The 21,989-nt window shown below is 36.4% G+C and overlaps 1 protein-coding gene and 1 pseudogene across 2 annotated transcripts in view; one reads left to right on the top strand and one right to left on the bottom strand.

Annotated features, from left to right (window-relative positions):
* NUDCD1 (NudC domain containing 1) overlaps positions 1–21,989 on the bottom strand; it is a 118,798-nt gene that overhangs the window by 45,231 nt on the left and 51,578 nt on the right. Inside the window, exons 6-7 of one of the 2 annotated variants that reach the window (XM_069081066.1) lie at positions 19,886–20,093; positions 10,703–10,847 (exon numbers count right to left, since the gene is read on the bottom strand). In XM_069081066.1, the coding sequence (XP_068937167.1) occupies positions 10,703–10,847; positions 19,886–20,093 (353 nt within the window). The remainder of the gene's footprint in view (positions 1–10,702; positions 10,848–19,885; positions 20,094–21,989) is intronic. The other variant, XM_069081067.1, reaches the window with a different exon arrangement.
* On the top strand, positions 13,884–19,877 carry LOC138155844 (erlin-1-like; annotated as a pseudogene).

Raw genomic sequence — 21,989 nt, 5'->3', positions numbered from 1 at the left:
TCTCTCTCTCACACACACACACACACACACACACACACACACACACACACACACGTTGTATGCTAATTAATAAACAAATATATAGGAGGCAAATTCTTCCCCCTCTACTGAACCTTCCTAGCAAGGGCAGCAGTCTTTGAATATGCCATTTCTACCTCCACAACATCTCTCCCATGCAACCTCTCTTCTCTACTCACATAGCTACCACCTTAGTTTAGCCCCTCATCACCTCTTACCCAGACTAATGCAGTGGTCTTCTAATTGGTTTCCTGGATTCAACTCTCTCCCCACTTCAATTGGTCCTCCACAAAGCACCCAAAGTCATTTCCATTAACTACAGGTCAAACTATATTACTCCCTTTCTCAAACTCCAGTCATTCCCTATTATAAACTCCTTTGTTTGACTTTAAAAATTCTTCACAACTGATGTAAAGTGAGCAGAACCAAAACAGTATACACAATAACAGCAATATTTTAATGATCAACTGTGAAAGACTTAGCTTCTCTAATCAACCCAATGAGCCCAGACAATTCCAAAGGACTCATGATGAAAAATGCTATCTAGGGAGAGAATTGATGAACTTTGACTGTGGATTGAAACATACTTTTTTTACTTTATTATTCTTGCCTTTCTTTTTTTTGGGGGGTGGGGAAGGGGGATAAGCAACACAATAAATGCTTGCCTTCTCAATGGGGGGGAGTAGGGGGGAATTTGTAATACAAAATTTTCAAAATGAGTGTTAAAATAAAAGTATAATTATTTTAAAAATAAAATAAAAATCCCACACAATTTGGTCCCAACTTATCTCTCTAGCTTGAGTATTTATTATTCCCTTTCTCATATTCTACAATCCAGTCAAGTTGGCTTCTTTGTTCTTCATAAATGGCATTTCATCTCCCATCAATCACCAAGACTTTGTATTGCCCATCTCTAATGCCTAAAACACATTTACTCCTCACATACTCCTTCATAAAATTTACTTTCTTCAAGATGCAATTTAAGCACCAAATTCTACGAGCAGGCTGTCCTGATAGTTGTCAACTGCTCCCTCCCCAAATGTCTTATAAAAAATTACATATATATTTTTTATTTCCCACCAGCTTCACTGCTAGGATTAATTGAATCCACCATCATTACATCTCCCCAGGAAAAGCTCACCACCAGGAGGAACTCATCACCACTGAGATTGCATCAGCTTTGGTTATCAGTTGTTTCAGTCCCTCTGACTGGAGAGCTGGAAGGCATAACCAAAAAAACCCAAACTCATCCTAAACTGCCAATTTAAAGAGGGCTAAGAAGCCCAGCTAATTCTTTTCCTACCAAGTATACTCCTTGGATTTCATTAGCACCTTCTCTTTCTTCACTCCCCTTCTCACCTTCCTCTTATAAGTTATCTCTCTTCATTAGATTGCAAATTCCTTAAAGGTACAGACTGTTTTTCTTTTTATTTGTATTTCCAAAGTTTAGCACAGCGCCTGAATACAGTAGGCACTTAATGTCTACTCAATTGTATTCTGTACACACACACACACACACACACACACACACACCCTGTTTCCTCTGACAGACAATATTATTTTGTATCCCTCTGTATCCCCTAGCACATAGCACAGTGCATACTGCATGTTAAGCACTAAATATTTGTTGACAAATGCAAATCAAGTGTTTAAAAAACAGGTCTAAAGAAAAAAAATACTGGAGGAAGACAAGGAGCAATGAGTACAAAGTAAAGCAAGTTAGTAAATACTTATAGCACTTTAAGGCTTACCAAACACTTTAGATATCTTATCTCTTTTAATCACAACCATAGGAAGTAGACACTATTATTATCCTCATTTTAAAGATGAGGAAACTGAAGCATATATAGGCTAAATGACTTAACCAAGGTCACACAGTTACAGTTTGAGGATTTGGACTCAGGTCTCCGTGACTAAATCCAACACTATCTCCACTACACCAGAGGTGTCAAACACATCACCTTTCACCAATACTCCTGAGTGTAGCCTGAACCAGATTTAAATGTAATTGGAAAATATTTTTTAAAACAGACAAAAATAAAATGAAACATAGATAATACATTTTAAGACTGAGGTAATACGTGGGATCCTCATGTATAGTTTAGTGGGCCCCATTTCTATTTGTTTGACACCTCTATGCTATACTACCGAGGTACAAAAGAGCAAATATGGGTTTGTATTCGTAACAATCAGAACTGCCCTAAAGTGGAACAGGATATGCATCAAGAAGTGGTAGAATGCTATTTGCCTTCAGTCTTCAACTAATGTCTATTTAGTCTTTGAGTAAAGGGCAGATGATTATTATTCAAGTATGTTGCAATGGTAACTAGGTGGCCCAGTCCTATTACTTCAGATCACTGAATACAAATCTGGTCTCTGATACTTATTACTTGGGCAAATCACTTAATCTGTTTGCTTCAGTTTCCTCATCTGTAAAATGGGGATCTGTAATGGTAAGGGAATTTGAAGATCTTGCCTGCTCCTTAATAAGTCTAAGTGAATTTGAGACCTTCCCTGATTTGAAAATATACTCTGCCCCCTATTAGGCTGAATGTGATCACATGGATCCTGTGGTGGGAGAGCCCAATAATAGGACAAGCTTGCTTAGGGGAGGCTTGTTTTTCAGGAACACTCATACCTTCTTACTTTGTAATTCAGACAGTGGGTCAGGAGGCTTATGATGCCTTCTGAACCTGGAGAAGGCTATATATACCCTGATGTGAGGTTTGCTTTAGGGCTCACGTTGGGAAGAGTTGGGTGATTTGGTCAGATGAGACTCTGGGCAGCCTTGAACTCCATGGCTTTGAAAACCCCAGATGTTGGTGTTTCTCTCTCTGGTAACTAACTGTATGTATGTGATGGTCAGACAGCTCGAAGCCCTGTCTGTTAAATTGTGTTATTTTTCTCTGTATTTTTTGTCTGCTTATAACTTCTGTTTGTATTCTCTGAAGTTCAGGGTGCTGACTTTTCCCCCTGAACTAGGTAAATGATATACAATTGATTAAACTAAGATTGTTAACCTTTGAGTTGCTTTCCTTAAAAAAAGCAGATCAAAGAACCTGTGCTAGCAGCTATCCTGGGTATGCTAGGGTGCTTGCTGCTACAGGATCATATCAGTACCTACCTCCCAGGGTTGTTTTGAGGATCAAATAAGATAGTAATTGTAAATCTTGTTAAGTATATAGCACAGTCCCTGGTACTACATAAATATGAGCCACCACAATTATAATCATGATAATTATTAATTATTATTATAAAATGAAGAACAGTTACACAATGGAGTTGGTTTCATGTGGGCATAAAAAGAACCAATCAGATTTTATTTTATGAACAATGACTCCATCTTGTGCTGCCACATGTATTCTCCTCCATTTTGCTGTTTTTCTGCAATTCATGCATGGGAAACTAGATTATATAAGGCATCTATTGTTTATACATGCATGTGGATGCAACTAATCAGTATCTTTTCATTTTATGAATAAAGACCCCAAAACCTACATGTACCCCGCTCCCAGCTCAACTGAAACTCACTCCTTTACTTTCCTAACTTAGAAAATTCCAAATCTTTTCTCTAATTAGAAAGGAGATTACCTAATTTTGTAACCTGAGTGTTTTATTATAATTAATTTGGTCTTATTTAATTAATTTTTTGTATAATTTTTTTTACTGTATAAAATTCTGCTTCATTCTGTATTCAGGATCTTTGGAATGACTGAGGAGTCTAACCACCCATTCATTCTGACTACCTAGCCAATAAATTTCTTTTGCTCAAATTGCTTCCTCAATTATTAATTAACCCATCACACAGTTGACTATTAGTCTCAGAACTATCAGTCCTTTCCAATAGTGAAATTCTTGGAATCTACCAATTTGGTCCTTAAGGGAAATCAAATAAAGCATCGTGGAGACTGCAGTTAAGCTGGATTTTAGAGGATTATTTGGATTTCAACAAGCAGAGATATTTAGGTATGAGAAAGGGTTTTCTAGGCATTGTAAACAATGTCAGCAACAGTATAAATGTGGGAAGCATGGGAACATGTATGTGGGACAAAAAAAATGGTCCAATTTCTATAGAGTAAAATATATGTGGAGAAGGCTATATGAGATAATGTTGGAAGGGTAATATTTGATGATGCATATTATGTTTGGCCTTGAATACCAGGCTAAGGAACTGGAACAGTATTCAGTGATTAGAAGTAACACTATTACATCTGCATATAAGATCAGTCACAAGCTATTATTAATTTGCAAAATAAATAGTTCGTAAATGGGAGGATTTAAACTTTATTGGTTGAGGTGAGAATCACTTATCTTATTCTTTATCTACTTCTACTAACCATGAAAAACTTCTCTACTTCCCAGGGTAACTTGGACATTCCAGTCCTAGCTTTAAACTCTTTGTAACTTAGTTCTTTAGAAGTCAATACAATAAATCATTTACTAATTTCTCCTAGAAACTAAAGGAGGAAAAAAAGTACTAAAGAAATAGATCAAAAACTATAAAAATAAAGAGTTCAGAGATCAAAGAATCCTAGAATTAGAAGGTTCCTCAAAGGTAATCTACTCTAATATGAAACACGAATCTCCTCAAAAAAAAGTGGTAATTCAGTCTCTGATTTAAGAGTAAGAGTAGGCAATGTGAAGCAGATGAAAGAACATTAGATCTGGAGTCAGAAAACCTGGGCTCCAAGTCGGCCTCTACTTCACACCTGGGTGATGATGGTTGCCTCATCTATAAAATGGGGTTGTATTTGGTACTCTCTAAGGTTCCTTCTGGTTATAAAACTCCATGATACTACACTATATCTTCTTTCTGAAGCAACTTTTTCCAACTTAAATTTCATTAAAAAAAAAAATTAAGAACCTAACCCAATCAACAGTACTTCTGGAAAAGGTATATCAAATACATCAGCTCATACCTCTGTGATTCCTTACGTAGACCCTCCCTCCACTGGCCACCATTCCTCTACTGATCAGGTTTGCCTTATAAAAAGGCTCATTCCTTTGCTTCTTGAGGGCAAATTCTTTTGATATTTGAAACCCTAGAACTTAACACAGTGCCTAGCATACAACAAGCATTTAATGGGTTTAGTAAGAATTGTATAGATGTGAAAACAAGCTGGGAAAGGTGGAATAATTATGCTTATGATCCATCAGCCACTATGTAACAGCTTCCTAACACTTTGCTCTACCTCTACCACAAAACACTGAGAGTCTCTGTCTCTCTCTGAAAACACTATTTTGGATTTGTTTTTTTCCCACAGTTCATTCCATTATTTAAGAAGCCAAGTTCTAAAACACCAAAATATGGCAGTTGGATATACAGAAGTACTTCTGGTCTCCAGATCAGTTTTCTGACTTAGTGATCCTATGGGTTTGGGAAAAGGAACAAGTATTTATTAAGAGCCTACTATGTGCCAGGCACAGTGTTGAGCACTTCACAAATATCTCATTGAATCTTCACAATAACAATGTGAAGTAGATGCCATTAGGATTCCCATTTTACAGATGAGGAAACTGGAGCAGTTTTTAAATGAGTTGGCCAGAGTCACACAGCTAATAAGTGTCTGAGGCTGGATTTAAACTCTGGTCTTCTAGGTCATGTACTCTATGTCTTAATTTGTGACTTATATAATATCTTAAGGTCAATAAATGGAACACACTTACTATCCAATATGATTTGTAATTCCTGGAGTTCTTCTGTAGTTTAGAATTAGAAAGATTCAGTAAAAATGATATGTTAATATGTTACACTCTTAACAATTCTATTGAAGGCAATTAATTCTCTTCCCACAACTATCCTCCTTATAGACCAAAAAACTATCTTTTTTCATTATGTATATCTTCATATTGATACTTTATTTAATAAGTTCCTAACTTTTTCTCCCAAAGTCACTGTCTGAATTTTTTTTTTCTTTTGGAGGGGGGAAGGCAGGGCAATTGGGGTTAAGTGACTTGTCCAAGGTTACACGGCTAATAAGTGTGAAATGTCTGAGGCCAAATTTGAACTCAGGTCCTCCTGACTTCAGGGCTGGTGCTCTATTCACTGCACCATCTAGCTGCCCTGACTGTCTGAATTTTTAAAAGACAAACTCTATTGAAAAATTTACAGTTTGTTAATTATAAGAATTCACTATTCAGTCAATGTCAAAAGGTCATCATTATCCAATGTGCATATTTTAAGTCTTTATTCTTCCTTTTGAACCTCTATTCAATTTTATCACATTTACAAGTCCATTGAGGGTGAGTGGGCTCTCAGCAATTCTCTTTAACAACAGGATTTTTCCTTTCCATCATTCAAAAATGCTCTAAAACTACCTCTCTTTCACAAAATCCTCCCCAATTACCTGGAAAAAGCTGGGAATGGAGGAAGAGGATGTCTTTAAAAAATCTGTAACCTTTAAGTGTTATAGATCCCTCTGGCAGTCTGGTGAAACCTAGACAACCTCTTCTTAGAATGTTTTCAAATGCATAAAACAGAATATGTAGGATTACAAAGGAAACCAAAGATTCTGAAATACAATTACTAAAATACACTTTAAAAAATACATTAATGGACCATACATTAAGAATCTTTTCTTTAAAAAAGACTTGAAAAATTTAGCAAAACAGAACTGCTATTCAGCCAATAAAATAAATATACCGTGTTTCCCCAATAATAAGACCTATCCCGAAAATAAGCCCTCCCCTTACTGTGTAAGATTCCTCTAAAATAAGCCCTCCCCCAAAAATAAGCCCTATTAAGATTGCTACTGGTACCCTCTGTATGCACCGTCCCCCCGCCGTGAAACGCACACCGCGCTCCGAGCTGCATCCAATCAGAGCTGCAGCAGTGAGCGCGTCATCCTGTTCTTCCCCAGTGATTTGCTTATTGAATAAAGGTACATTTTTTTGTTCACATTTACCTGTTTATTAAAATTGCTGTCAATGTTCATTAAAATAAGCCCTCCCCTGAAAATAAGCCCTCTGGTGTTTTTCTGTCCAAAAAAATTAATAAGACAGTGTCTTATTATCGGGGAAACACGGTGTTTTTCCTAATTACCATTGTGTAGTGACTTTTTTCTGCTTCTGTCATGACAATGTGACAGGGAAGCAAATAACACTAAGAATCACACTTATCTACAAACAGTACCTTAGATGCTACTTTAAATGTGAACAAAGTGCTGACTATTGGAGGAACTGAGTCAAATACATACTGGAATCATTGCTAAAAAGGAAATTAAAGTGTAAATTAATATAAAGGCAACTCACAATTTCTCCTGAGAGATATTTGTGAATTTGGTTTCATGGACCAAAATACAAAAAGAAACATTATTTCCTAAGACATTTAGTCCTCCTGCCTTGCAGGGCTCACAATGAGTGCCAGCAAACAAACAGCCATAAGCTAATTTACATTACAGTTTATGGTCAACATCTGCTGCAGAGGATGAAGTACTAGAAAAATTTTATTAAAAAAACAGGCAAGATTCTCCAAACCCAGTCAACATTTCCCTTGATACTCAGCAACTACAATGTACAGGTGTGTAGGAGTGGTTGCCAAAAGAAAAGTATCAGAAATACAGCTCATAGGGAAGAAGTAAATGTAGAATATTCAGAAACTTCACACTTGAATACAATGAATAACTCGAGAAGAGAGCTAGATTAAGGCAATAGTGGAAGCGGTAAAACAAACATTAAAACCAAAATGAAACTTGCTGGATCTTAAACAGAGAACACCTCAGAACTGATGTAGGAGCCATTTCAGAAGTGGCTCTATGTGTACAATCAAATCACGGTCTGATTAGAACAGGTAATGATTAACACTAAATATGAAAAATAGATAAAATGTGAAGACACTTCACACAACTGTAAGCTCCAAATCAAACTACTAAAACAATTCAGTGATAATGAAAAATGGATAAAAGTAGAGACACTGACCCATGAGAAATTTAACTGACAAAAAATATTGCCAGTAGAAAGTTCAAAAAACATTTCAACAAGAACAGAGACAAAGCAGCTAAGGGCAACAAGGGTAAAAAGAACATAAGATCATTTGCAAAATCACACACACACACACACACACAGGTGCAGAGAGAGCAAGAATGATCAGGACTGACAAAAGTATGTTACCTCTCTTATCTTACTTGGTAAGTCATTTGCAAGCTTGAAAAGAGAAGTTTCAGTTGAATGATGAGGTTTGAAATCATACCACAGAGGATTCAAAAAAGATGAGGAAGCTGAGGCAATGAGTGCAGATAGCCAAAATCCTAGAAAAAAAGCTAACAAGTGGAGGAGAAACAATAGATGTTATTGGCTTATGGAAATAGGCGGAGGGGGTATGGGGAAGGGCTTAGTGGAATGGCAGTTGGGGGAAACAGGGATTAAGGATGGGGGAGATCATCACAGATAGGAAAAATCAACAGGGAAGGAACCACTAGAAAGAAAACTATTTAAGATTAGAGAGAAGGAAATAATTGAGAGGTGGAACCTTCTAGAAAAGATGAAAAAGAATTATTATGTCAAGGGTCCACTTAGAAAGGTTAGCTTTGGTAAACAGAAGAGCCATTCATCACTTCATCAAAGACTGTGGTAAAGTAACTGTGTAAAGTAACTTGTGTAAAGTTTTACTGTGACTTTGTTGCTAGAAAAAGAGTAAAAAAACTTAGTAGAGCAAAACAACCTTAAAAGTGCTCTTCCAACAACATTTCTCCTATGCATAAGTTAAATAATAAGATTCCATAATATTAGAGAATTCTGATTAGGTGAGGTATGAAAACAGATATTCTCATCTGAGGTGCTCATTATTGTCAAACAGTATAACCCATACAAAGGTCAAAATGGGTACGTGATTCCTTATAGAAAACAATTTCTCAAAAACAGGAAGTAAATTAGTTTGGATTAAACTGGGGAGGGAGGAATATGAAAATTTTGGAAAGATAAGCTAAGGTCAGAATGTGAAGGAGCTTTAAAAGCCCAACTAAGGAATTTATAGTTCTAATCCTAGAGGCAACAGAGAATCACTTTTTTTGAAAAGGACATAAAATGATCACTCAAATGCTGAGCAGTGGGAGGGGTTGTGTGGGAGTATAGGTAGAGAGTACAATAATCTAATATGGAAGCTAAAAAAGCTAAAGCAATTTTAGGCTGCACTAAGGGAAGGATAGGAGGCAGCTAAGTGACTCAGTGGATAAAAGCACTGGGCCTCCAGTTAAGAAGACCTAAGTTCAAATCTGGCCTCAGACACTTACTACTAACTGTGTGACCCTGAGCAAGTCACTTAACCTCTGTTTGCCTTAATCTACTAGAGAAGGAAATAGAAAACCACTACAGTGAAAACCCAGTATGGTCCATGGGGTCATGAACAGTTGGACACGAATGAATAACTCAACAACAATCTAGAATGAAGGAGATACACTACTGTGACCAAACCATACCTGAAAAACAGTGTTCAGTTCTGGGTGACACATTTTCATACAGATATCAAATGCTGGACAGCATCCAAAAAAACAGACAAGCAGGATTGTTTGTAAGAGGCTTCAAAAACCAATCCCAAAAGAAGACTGGTTAGGAATAAGGGTAAAAAGAAAGGAGAAATGAAGGGCGGGTAGAATAACAGATCATAGAGTCTAAAGAGTTATGCTGATATACAAGGAATATTGAAAGGATGCCTTCCAGGTTGTTGAATAGATCTTCTGTAGAGAGTTTATAAAAGGACATGAACATGAATCACAAAGGATATGAATGCACAGATAGATTGCAAACTGTACCAGTTGAGGGAGTACCCACCCCGAGGAGATCAAAGATTCATCATAGTACAGAATTTGCCCCAAATTATTATTTACAATGTGCAAAACCTCTCCCTACTTATTATCATTACCTTAATGGCACTGAGCTATCTTTGAATAGTTTACTTAGATTATTTAATTATGGATCTGATATTTGGTTGGTACTACATGTTACAGATGTTAGTTTTAACAAAGGAAATTCCTAGTTAGCTATAACAAGATGAAATTATATTACTAAATTTGTCTTTCTTTTCTTCTCTAATTACTATCAATAGTCAACTATTTTCTTTCTGTCTTAGAGGTTACCTAACCACAAAGTTCCTATATATCTAGAAGGCATTCTGCTCTCTAGGTCATCTATCATCATTCAGTGTGATTAAAGAAGTTATCATAGAAATTGACATTACTAGGTTATTAGTATATTTTTAATCACTGTAATTTTGTGACTATTTGAAAAAAATTAAAATATAATTTCACAAGTTATCACTGTGAATATGATACTTTATTTTAAATTAACTCTATTTTTATAAGGCAACCAGCTAATGAGCTAATGTTGTGGCCTTTTTACAAAAAAAATCTACTGAATGTTAATTCAACACAAATTATACTATAATCTAGAGTTATGCAACTTCCAGAACTTATAGTGGTTTATTTGTAATTTGAACTATGTGAAAATATGATTTTGGCAACAACCACAAATAGCAGTCAATATACTTAACAAGGAAAGAAAACTCAACACATTCATAGTACAGAGACACGAGTGTCATAATGGAATTTTAAGTTACATTCATATATTCAAGGTTAATGACCCAATCAGAAATATTTTTAAAAGAACATTATATCACCAGCAGAAAGCATATAATAGCCCATAGATAACCTAAGACTGCTTTAAATTCAGAAGAGCTGTTTAAATTGCTTACCAGTTCTTCAGATGTCAGATGCATCAAACGTTCAGCTATGGCAGCACACTGGGCTGAATCTCTTATGAATTCTCCTCGCTCATCACCTAATACTAGCTCTGGCCATGTTAGTCCTTCATCCTTCTTAATCAAAGACACCTCCAAACTAAAAGATTAATGGACAAAAAAGTTTTATTTCTATAAGCTAGTCTAGAAATAAATTATTCATAAAATATTAAAACACGCAGGAGAAAATCATCTAAAATACCCATTAGAGAAAGAGGATTTTTACTACATATTTCTGAGAGTTTGGGGCTAAAGACAATCAGACAAAGAAACTCGTCTAAGGAATTTAGATTTGGTAAAATAGGCAATAAGCACACAATCATTCTTGAAAAAAAGAATGATTGATTGCTTCCTGCATTCACAGACATTAAGTGTCTACTATGTGTAAAATACCATATTTACTGTGGAAGATTTTTCAACAAGCTAACAAATTAGTAAATGTTTGAAAAAGACTACTGCAGCAACCTTGTAGGATGAACTGCATTAAAAAAAAAGTAGCATATAGAATAGAAGATTATCATCAAAGGCCAGGTATGAAGTGATGTGCAACAGAACTAGTGATGTGGGTAGGGAAGGGGAAAATCTATGAAAGGCTGCTGAGAAATATCAGTTGGCTCCAACAAAAATTATGCTCATACATCTCACAGACTCAAAGAATAGTGGGACAAAATTAAAAGGAGAAAAAATCCAAAGTTTGAAAGCCTGAAAGACAGTGATACAAACAGTTATTCATACTTTGTTCTCAAAGAGGACCAATGACATTATTAGTGAGATGTCTTGACTTGTGCATGAATTGGATGTGAAGTGAGGCAGAGCTGAACAAAGGCATCAGCCTTGCTTTCTCCTCCAGTCATCAGAGTCCAATGGCAAGGTCAAGTTAATTGGCTCCTCTACGAAGGGTAACATAGATTTCTATACCCAACTGAGTGACATATATTGTTCCATTTTTGAGGCAATTCCAATGAGAGTAAGGTTCAAGCACTGCCTGCCTCCTCTGATCTTCCCCGAATTTTCTGCCTCTTTTATGTGAGATCATTTTCCCCATTCTACATATCCCTTCCCCCTTCTCCCAATGCATCCCTCTTTCTCACCATTTTATTTTTCTGAAATCATTCCATCATAGTCAACTCATACCCATTCCCTCTGTCTATGTATACTCCTTTCAACTGCCCTAATAATAATAAAGGTCTTAGTAGTTACGAGCATCTTCTTCGCTGGTAGGTGTCAGAGGCAAGGCTTAACTCCATATCTTCCTGAATACAAGGCCAGCTCTCTATTATCCCATCTATGGCAGCTACCTCTGCACTAAGGATAAATAGTATTCATGCCAAATGATTTGAAAAAGTTAAGTCTCTCATCCCTAACTCTTTCAATTAATTAAACATGATATTTCAGTATTCATAATACTTACTAAATAAAAAAACTATTTAGTTACATCTACTAAAACCTCCTTTATCTGGACAGTTGATAGCATTTTCAAGCAACTAGAATAGCCACAAAACTGGAAGGAACCAAAAGAAGTCAGTGGTTCAAGAAGCAGCAAACAAATACACAGACCATTTGATGCAGCTATACAAAAAAAGAAATCATTTAGAGTAGCTGGAAGTAGAGGCAGGTAGTGACAGCAGAGAAGAGCCACTCAGCCAAAGAAGTTGAGGTGAGAGAACAGAAAAAAATAGCAAATAAAACTACACAGGAGTCTATGATAATTCTCTTACTTGATGAAAACACTAGACCTAGAGACAGAAAATCTTAATCTAAAGAAGCCCTTCAGATGTCTTCATGGAAAAGTCTTAAGTGACCTTACCTGTAAAATGGCAAAAATATCTGCAGAGGGGTGTTGTGCAAGCACTAAACTGCTACAAAAATGTGAATTATTACTAGTAATTTTAAGACCTATAACTATATTATAGCAGACTAGGACATTCAATGAAGGAAAAAACCAAGTCTTGTGCACTCCAATAGCATCCTAAAGAACACCAAATTCAGATGATTACACACTGAAGGTATTAATATAGTAGTCTACAGTGGAAAATTAAGCCATAACACAGTGTAAGGTTATGTAGTAGCATATATGCAATACACAAGAAATGAGTCAGAAATATTAATAAAGTCAACCTATGACCCACACGCTAAACATTCTCTAGTGAAATACAAAGTGGGAAATGAAGATCTGGGTACAACTTGAAAAAAAAATACAGAAATTTTGAGGTGTTACTACAGTATTAGCTCATCTTAACAAATAGTCAAGCAGACCCAATTTAAAGCCCTCCAATAAAGGGGAGCCTAACAATCCTAAGGCAGCTTTTTAAGACAATTTAACAAGTGGTCACCCAAGTTTCAACCTAAATACCTCTGGTAAAGGGGAATTTAATACTCTCAAAGTCACTGTTTAGGACAATATAACTATTAGGAAGTTTTCCCCTTACATTGAAGCAAAATCTGCAATTTATACCAGTTCTACCCTTGAGTTCAAGCAACACAATTTGAATCCCTCTTCCATGTGCCAGTCTTAAATACTTTAAGACAGAAAACATGTGTTCCTAAGTCCTCTTTTCTCAAAGCTAAACTTATCCAGCTTCTTAAAAGCAATGCTCTAACAACATGGTCTCCATTCTCCTCACCATCCAGGTCACACTCCTCTGAACTTCCTCTAGTTTGTCAATGTTCTTCCTAAAACACAGAGTTCCAAATTGACCATGATAATCCACATACAGCTTGACAAAGGGAAAATACAGCAAGATATCATCTCCACAGTTCTGGACACTGTGTCTTTTTTAATGTAGTTTTAAGATAACATTAGGGTTTTTTCTTTATTGTTGTATTACTTTACTGTGATACAATTTTCAGTTCACTAAATCCCCCAAGTCTTTTCCCCATCATTCAATCATTTATTAAATATTATTATGATAGGCACTGTGCTAAACATTGGAGATAAAAGACTAAATTGAAACGGTTTTGTTAGGCTCCTAAAGGACCTATAGAAATATATATAACAGATGAATATAGTAAGATGGGTATTAGCAGTTTTGAAATCAAGAAAGACTTCATATGTAAATAACACCTGAGCTGAATTTTGAAGGAAACAAAGGATTCTAAGAGAAGAAGGTGAGGTAAGAGTATACTCAAGGTATGAAGGTAGTCAGGGAAAAGGTAAAGAAATCTGGGATGGAGTATTGTGTAAGGAACAGTAACATGGGGGGTGGGAGTACGATTAGGAAAGGCCTCACATAGAAACTGTGAGTTGATCTATACTTTGAAAGAAATGAGTGTCAGGGCTTCCTGCTTTGGCCCATAGGGGCTGACCCCCCGGGTTGTCACTACTGAAGAGCAGAGGTGATGTGAGGGAGGGGCAGGGCTTTCACTGGGTAGAGAGCAGAAAGAGCCAAGATGAATATGACTCAAGTCAGAGTCCTGGGGGCTGAAGCTGCAGGGCTGGGGGTTGTTCTCTTCTATGCCTTCATCCACAGGATGGAAAAGGGGCATTCTGCTGTGTACTAAAGGGAGGAGTTTTACTTAATGGATCAGGCTATCCTATTATCTTGCCTTTTATTACCACCTACAGTTCTGTGCAGACAACACTACAAATAGATGAAGTTCTAAAATGTGCCCTATGGAACAAGTGGTGGGGTCATGATCCATACTGACTGAAGAGAAGCTGTTAATATGTTGGTTCTTTTAGAAGTATTTGGTATCGTAAGGAACTACACTGCAAATTATGATCAAACTTTAATCTTCAATGAAATAAACTAAAAGTTGAACCAGTTTTGTAGTCTCCACACTCTTCAAGAAGTTTATAGTGAATTTCCTGATCAGATAATAGGAAATATGAAGCAGGCCTTATAAGTAATCTAAACATCATAGCCCCCAGGCTCACTACACAGGCTCTATGTGTTTTAAAAGACCAAAGAAGAAATTTTGAGCTAATGGCAGCTGAGACCACCAAACTCCTTATAGCTGCATAGATACAAAATGTAGTGGAAAAAGAAGCAGAAATAGAGAGGGGGAAAAACTATTACAGAGACAGAGAAACTGTACAGGTAACAAAAGCCCAGTTTCAGCAGAAGGTGATAAAGAAACTGAAAATACATTTCTGAGATGAAATATGCTGCATTCCTGGCCTGAGACAAGGCAAGAGCAGATGCAGAATACTACTACACCGCACACAAACATGCCACTACATACATGCAAGTTAACCTCAGAATATTTGGAGTTTAAAAAGTACCAGGCCAATGCTGCAAATTACAGCTACTTTAGCAGCAGCATTCCCAGTATATTCATGGACTCCTCTTGAACTTTCAAATATCTAGATGCTAGTACTGGGAGAGAAACCTCTCTCCTCTCTAAGAAGGCCCCAGAGCCCTCTAAGAAAAGACCGACTGGAAACAAAGCAAGCATAGGTTGATGTAAAGCACTGGAAAAATCCATCTGTACCAAGATATTGCAGTCAGGACGGTGGGAGAAGAGGGAGTGGGAGCAATAAACAGGGCAAGGGTTACAGTGATTCTGCAAATTAATTCACAGAAATACTGCTGCTCAGTCTATTCTGCTCTCCTGGGACAGACCTGTTTTATCCACTGACTGCAGTCAGGTGATTTTCTTCAATCACAATTCTTTCAAGCTCCTTGTGTGTTCCTTTATAAGCTAGGTTCTTATGAATAAGGAAAAGACTAATGCTAAGACAATACTTGAACTGGAATGTTAAACACAAAAATATGTAATGAGTTATTGATTTTCTAAGTTGCAATCTGAAAATGTTTACAAACAACCTTGGAAAGTGTTTACTGGTCAAAGGAACCCTGGAATATGGTAGGTAAAGATAAACTATAAATGACTGGATCCCAGGGCTCATTATTTTCCCCTTTGGGATCCAGAACCAGAATTCACAGAAGTGATTCACATCTAGTCCACTGAGGTTCTTTGAGAAAGGACCTTTCTAAGTGAGTGGATTCTATTGTTCAACAGCAAAGTCTGCAGGCAGTTGGTCCATACATCTTGCCATCCAACCAGAAACTCCTGAAAATTTCTTGATGACATATATTAGGTATGTGTGGAGTTTGCATACAGACAGACATTTTGCAGCAACAGGACCAGGGACAGGGTGCTCCTGATTCTAAGGTCACTAAACTAATCTCCTATACAGAACAAAGGATTAACGTTCCTGATTTCTCCCCTCATCTGGATAACTGTTGTACTTTATCTCTGCCCAGGGGAGCAAGCTGTCTCAAGACTCTGACTGGAGTGTTACTTGTTCTCAGCTCAACAAAGGGGTAGGGCTGAGAATGGGGTAGGGCTCTGCCATCCATTACACACTTTCATCCTAAATGAAACAAATTTTGTTTTTAAAATTGGATCTGGCATACATTTATAGATGCGTGGCCTAGCACCTCTACCTACTTCTAAGGTCAAGCACTATGGCCACTCTGGTTAATTCTGAAGAATAATGACTTTTGCTACAGTCCATCAATAACACAAATATAGTTAAGAAGTATTAGTTAGTGCACTCTGACATCCCTTATTTTCTGTGTCCTTCTCACTAGCTAGTTGGTAACTGCCCAGGAGGCTAAAGTGATCACCTTGTTTGTCCTTTCCAACCTGTCACTGGGGAGGCCACCATCTTGCCTATAGTGCCTGAAAAGTAGAAAGGGTCCCTTTTGGGGAGTGCCACAGAAAGATTGATTCTGAATTGAAAGACCCTGAAACTGGTTCTCCCAAAAGCAATGGAAACTGGGTGTGCAGCTTCTGAAGTTGTCTTTAGTTGGACAAGGAAACCAGACAAGATCATTTGTCTACTCTTGTAGGTGGTGATAGATCTTCCAACTGTGAATCCATTGTGCCAAGAAGCTAAAGCCCAAACCTGAAATGGAACATTTGTTCTTAAGATCTCTTTCCTTGGCTGTACACTGTAGTGGCATTATGATTTGAAATTTGTTTTTTATTCTTTGCTTACTTTATAAATTTAATTTGCAATTCAATTTTGCATCCTCTGTGCCTACTATACATATAAAGTTTCTTGCTAAGTTGGTAAAAATAGACTTGACAATCCACATGGCCAAAAAAAGAAGTGAATGATTCTGAAGTGGAGATGAGGAGGGAATACATTCTAGCTCTTTGGTGCAAAGGCATACAGTGGGGAGAGAGAATGCCATGTGTGGGGGACAGTTAATAGGCCAATTTGATTGACAGACACTAAAAACATTGATGGCTTGATGGCAGCTTTATTTTTTAAAGTAGGTCATAGTTTTTGAAATATTTCAATTGGTTTCTCTCCTTAAAAATTAATGTATTTTAGCAATTTAAGTAGAAAACAAAGCTTGCTCTGAAGCCATGTTCTTCCTCTCAAACTATGCCTTCCCTCTCAAACCAATCTTATATTTAAGTATTTTGTAGCTGCTGTTGGTATTCTGTATATATTTATACATGGCATTATTTTCTCTTCCTTGATTCATTCATTATATCTGTATACCTAAGATTTATGTGCTTAGCAAATAGGCACTTAATATTTATTAATTGACAGACTGATGTCTAATTGGCATGTTCTAGTACTGAACTGTAGAGTGACATCAAAACTAATTATATTTCTTTTTTAAGTTAAAAACAAAACACTTCAAAAACTTTATCAGACTGATTTTAATTTATTAACCATATTATTTTGGGGATCCTATCATTCAACCATTCTAAACTTTGCTTTCTAACCTCATGAAACTACTGTGAGGAAAGCATTTGGAAAACTATAAAGAACTATCTATACATGTAAATTGTATTTTATACATCACTATATACATGTATATACAATATACATCATTATCCCATGTAACTGCAAAGACAACACTGCCAAATTTCTCAAACAACTAAAACATATCACTATAACATCTTCCTAATTTACTAGTCTAGTACCTTTCTTAACAAAAACAAACTAAAAAACCCAAAGAAACAAAGTTAGTCTGGCATGACGTGTTCTTAATGAAACTCATGCTATGGTACAGCGAATATCACTTCCCTTTTTATGTACTTATAAACCATCCCTATTTCATAATTCATCTAATTGGTAGAGAGAATATGAAAATTGAAACAGTGTTAAAAAATGTTAAAAAGAATAAGGTTAACCTGAAGGACTTATGTTTCCAGAGGAATAGTGACTATTGATGGTAGCTCTTGGAAATACGGATTTGCTTTTTTCTGAACATGTTTCTTCTCACGCTGGAAGATCACTCCAGCCCTGTAGTCCCTTCCTCTGACTAACTGGTTCCTTTGGGAACTTCCACTTTGGGAAGGAAACGCTTTTGGGTAAGTGTCCAGGACAGCCACATTTACTCCTTCAATTCCTTCCAGGCCTTCCTTCCTGACTCTCTGGACTTCTTTCTCCACCACATCCACATGGGTCCTTTAATTCCCTTCCCTTTCTCCTTCCTGCTTTTCAACTTTCCTTTTATATGTTGTTTCTCCCGTTTGAATGTAAACTCCTTAAGGAAAAGAACTGTTTTTCTTTTTGATTGTATTTGTCCAGTGCTTAGCATAGGGCCTGGCACAGAGTAAGCACTTGATAAATGTTTATTGATTTGACTTGACAACAATCAAATCAGTGAGAACAAATCTATAAGATACCATGTAAAGGATAAAAATAAGTATATAAATTTCTTATTTTTCTCAGAGCTATTTCATATATCTATTGTTGATTTGAGTTCTGACAATGAAAAATTTCTGCTCTGCAGCTCTGGAAGTACCTAGTATGGAATTTACAGGGGTAAATGAGGCCTCAAGGCCACATGTAGCCTTCTAGGTCCTTGGGTATGGCCTTTTGACAAGTCCAAGCTTTACAGAACAAATCCTTTTATTAAGGGGATTTGTTTTGTAAAGTTTGGATTCAGTCAAAGGGTAGCATTTGAGGACCTGGAGGGTCACATTTGGCCTCCAGGCTACAGGTTCTCCACCCCTGGTTTAGAACAGGAGCTGGACCCAGCTAAATAATTATTTATCCCTTTAACTACAAAGAAAAAGGCTTATTTTCCTTTAAAGGTCACTAATAGACTTTTTGCAACACATTCTTTTATTTTGCTTATTTTTGTTACTGTTTTCTTTACTGGGTAACTTGATTTCTATGGATGCCAATCAGTCTGAAGACTCATATACTAACTCAAGTACTAGAGATTTCTATCACCTTTAGTTCCGTCCACAATCTAATGATAATTTCTTCCTTTTTTCCCCCAATATACTTCATTTTTTCCATCATAAGTTTATGAATGTAGAGAGAGGTGAACAATTCTAGAGCTATGTCTACAAGGAGGAATACATTCAAAAATGCTGCCTAATCTCTCTATTGCTTGGCAGGCCATCTATACCAATAGAACTGTGTAGGGATCATAGTAAACTCTGGAACATGAGAGCCAGGGCAATGTTTACCCAGGCATTTCTGAGAATATGTTCTTTTCCAAATCAGTATTAGTTCTTTAACTTGAATTATTTTATTTTTCCCCTGTTAGATCCTATGATATAGGCCATAGAGTAAGAGAAGAGACTTCAGATATCATCTAATCCAACTCCTCTCCTTTTTCTGATGAGGAAACTGAGTCTCAGAGTGGTCAAGTGACTTATCCTTGGTTACAAAACTAATAAGTGTTGTGGCACTTGAACCTGGGTATTCCTGACACCAGTTCTGAAAACATAGATAAACACACCAACTTCAAGTCACTCAAAGTACCATGAATTCAACTGCCAATTTAATGCATTTATCCACTTTGCTGGAAAAAATGTTAACACCTCTGTCCTCCCCCAAAAAGGTACAATTTATTCCATGCCATAAGAAGAATAAATGATGAGACTGAATTTTTGGTAAAACTCTTTCCTGGCAAGTCACTTATCCCTGACTGCCTCACCAAAAACAAATAAGTAAAAAAACAAACAAACAAACAAAAACCTCTTTTGTGGCACGAGATAGTAAATAAAAGGAATTAAGTAAACTATCAAGAGACAATGCAAATAACACAGCCATACAACAGACATCAATAGATTATTTTTTCTTTAAAATCACAGGTTATACGGGCAACAAAATATTATACTAAGTGCTATTATCCCTTAAAATCAGGTAGAAAATAATAGCAATAATGGACAACAAAATAAAAATATATTGTATAAAAATACCTTTTATCCTCTTTAATTATCCATGTACTACTTTCATGATCAATAGATGAATATAGTTTTCCTTCCAAATATGGCTGCTTTCTTAATGCAATACTGATGTGATCAGGGGAAAACCGTACTTCTATGTCCTCTTTAGAAACATCTTCTGAAAGATGTATTGTTATTGTCAAATCTTCTTCAGTCTGCTGCCAGTAATACAAAGGTTCTACTGTAGGAAGAAAATACCCCAAATAATTAAAATTAGATACCTAAACAATCAGCAACAACAACAAAAATACATGTTCTGAAATCACTGCAAATAATCATCTCCAGCAAATTTGATTACAGATCTCAAATGATTCCAAACTTTCTTATGAGGGCCTTCAGTTACAGAACTCTGGCAAACTCAATAAACATTTTTTCTTTTTCTTAATACTCCTTAGAACAAGGAATTTTCTCTTTTCCCATTCTATATAGTTTGTAGAAAAGTCCTTTAGAAAGTCAGACTACTATCAAACCTACCATAATTTAATATTATCAATAAAGGAAAACTTTCACAAAGTCCTACCCCAAGCCTTTATCACAGCACAGAGATGACTAAATTTTCAATAGCTGTGCCAGTGGAAGGCAAGGTTTCATCCCTGCTGAAAAGGTTTCAAGTATAGCCCCATGTCAGAGACCACATCTGCTTTATGAGGCCCAGACTCACTGAAATCACAGAATTGAAGGGACCTTAAAAGTCATGTCCCCACTCCCACATCCACCTTTTCCCTTCTTTTTCCAAGATAACAGATTTGGCTCCTTCAACTGATATTCATATGGCACAATCTTTGGATCCTTCTCAATTCTGGGTGTCCCATCTCTGGGTACTTTGCAGCCTGTGAATGTTCTTACTAAATGCAACTCCCATAATTGAAAACAGTCCTTCAAATAAGGTCTGATCAGGGTAGAGTACAGCGGGCCTCACACTCATTCTGCTTCTAAAGCAGGCGAAGCAGTTGAAAGAGCACTGTATTTGAAGTGAGAAGAACTGTGTTCAAATGCTGGCTATGCCACTTTGTACTATCATCTTGAGTAAGTTAACTTACATTCTCTGGGCCACATCCATCTAAGATCCCTATGAAATGAATGTGAACTAACATCATCTATTTTTGGGTGGCCTGCTTTTTCACACTTTTCACTCATAGTGGGCTTGTAGCAAGCCAGTAAAACCCAAAGATCCTTTTCAATTAATCAATCAATAAACATTTACTGAGTAACTGCTATTTGCCAGCCATTGTATTGACAAACTGCTCTCTAGCTTAGACCAACTTAGCTAATTAAGGAAAAGTTCTACACCAGTAGGATGGCCATTAGGGTCAGGAGATGTATAATTCTGACAATATATGAAACAGAAAAATACAAAACATGACTCAGTTCTGGGAAGTTCCCTTCCATTTTTGCAGTGACAGAGTGGAGAAAAATGACATATAAGTAGTTATGAATCACACAATCTTTAGATTGCTTATAAATTTAACTATCACCTTAACTGTTGGTGAGATCTTGGCTAGTGATAAGTGAAGGGACATACTATGTGGAAAGAAGTGAATCCCACCAACCTCAACATTTTCACTATAAGTGAAACAAGACAAAAGGAAAGTGAGGTTAAATGGACAAATGACCTCCAAGTTCTCACTGGAATTGGCATACTCAATTTTATCATCCACCAAAAGGCAACAGGAAATATAATTTCATAGTCATTTTATGTCACAGTGTTTAGAGTAACCATTTCCAAAAAGATCATCATGAAAATAATTGCCTAACATCTGTCAGAGGATGTTAAAGAAATTTTATGAAGAAATTGATAAGAATTTTAATTTTAACTCAAGACATACTTGGGGATGTCAATGTAAAGGTTTCAATGGGATATATTTCAATGCCCCTAACAGCAGGAGAGAAAAAAAATGTTGAAAGATATGGTTCAAGAATAAGAAATAAGAGCTACTTAAAGCTTATAGTCTATATGAAGATATCATTCCTTTAATCAATGATATTTTGTTCAAAAAGGGAATCAGAAAGCAAGAACAATATAACATTTTTAAAAATTGGCTATATCCTAACATAACAGGAAATGAATGATAATCAA

This window comes from Petaurus breviceps, unplaced genomic scaffold (assembly GCF_028583685.1).
Source record: "Petaurus breviceps papuanus isolate PSGF00001 unplaced genomic scaffold, PetGlider_PUasm1.0 98, whole genome shotgun sequence".
Lineage (NCBI taxonomy): Eukaryota > Metazoa > Chordata > Mammalia > Diprotodontia > Petauridae > Petaurus > Petaurus breviceps.
Note: the sequence above shows the minus strand (reverse complement) of the source record. Positions and strands in the feature narration are given on the sequence as shown.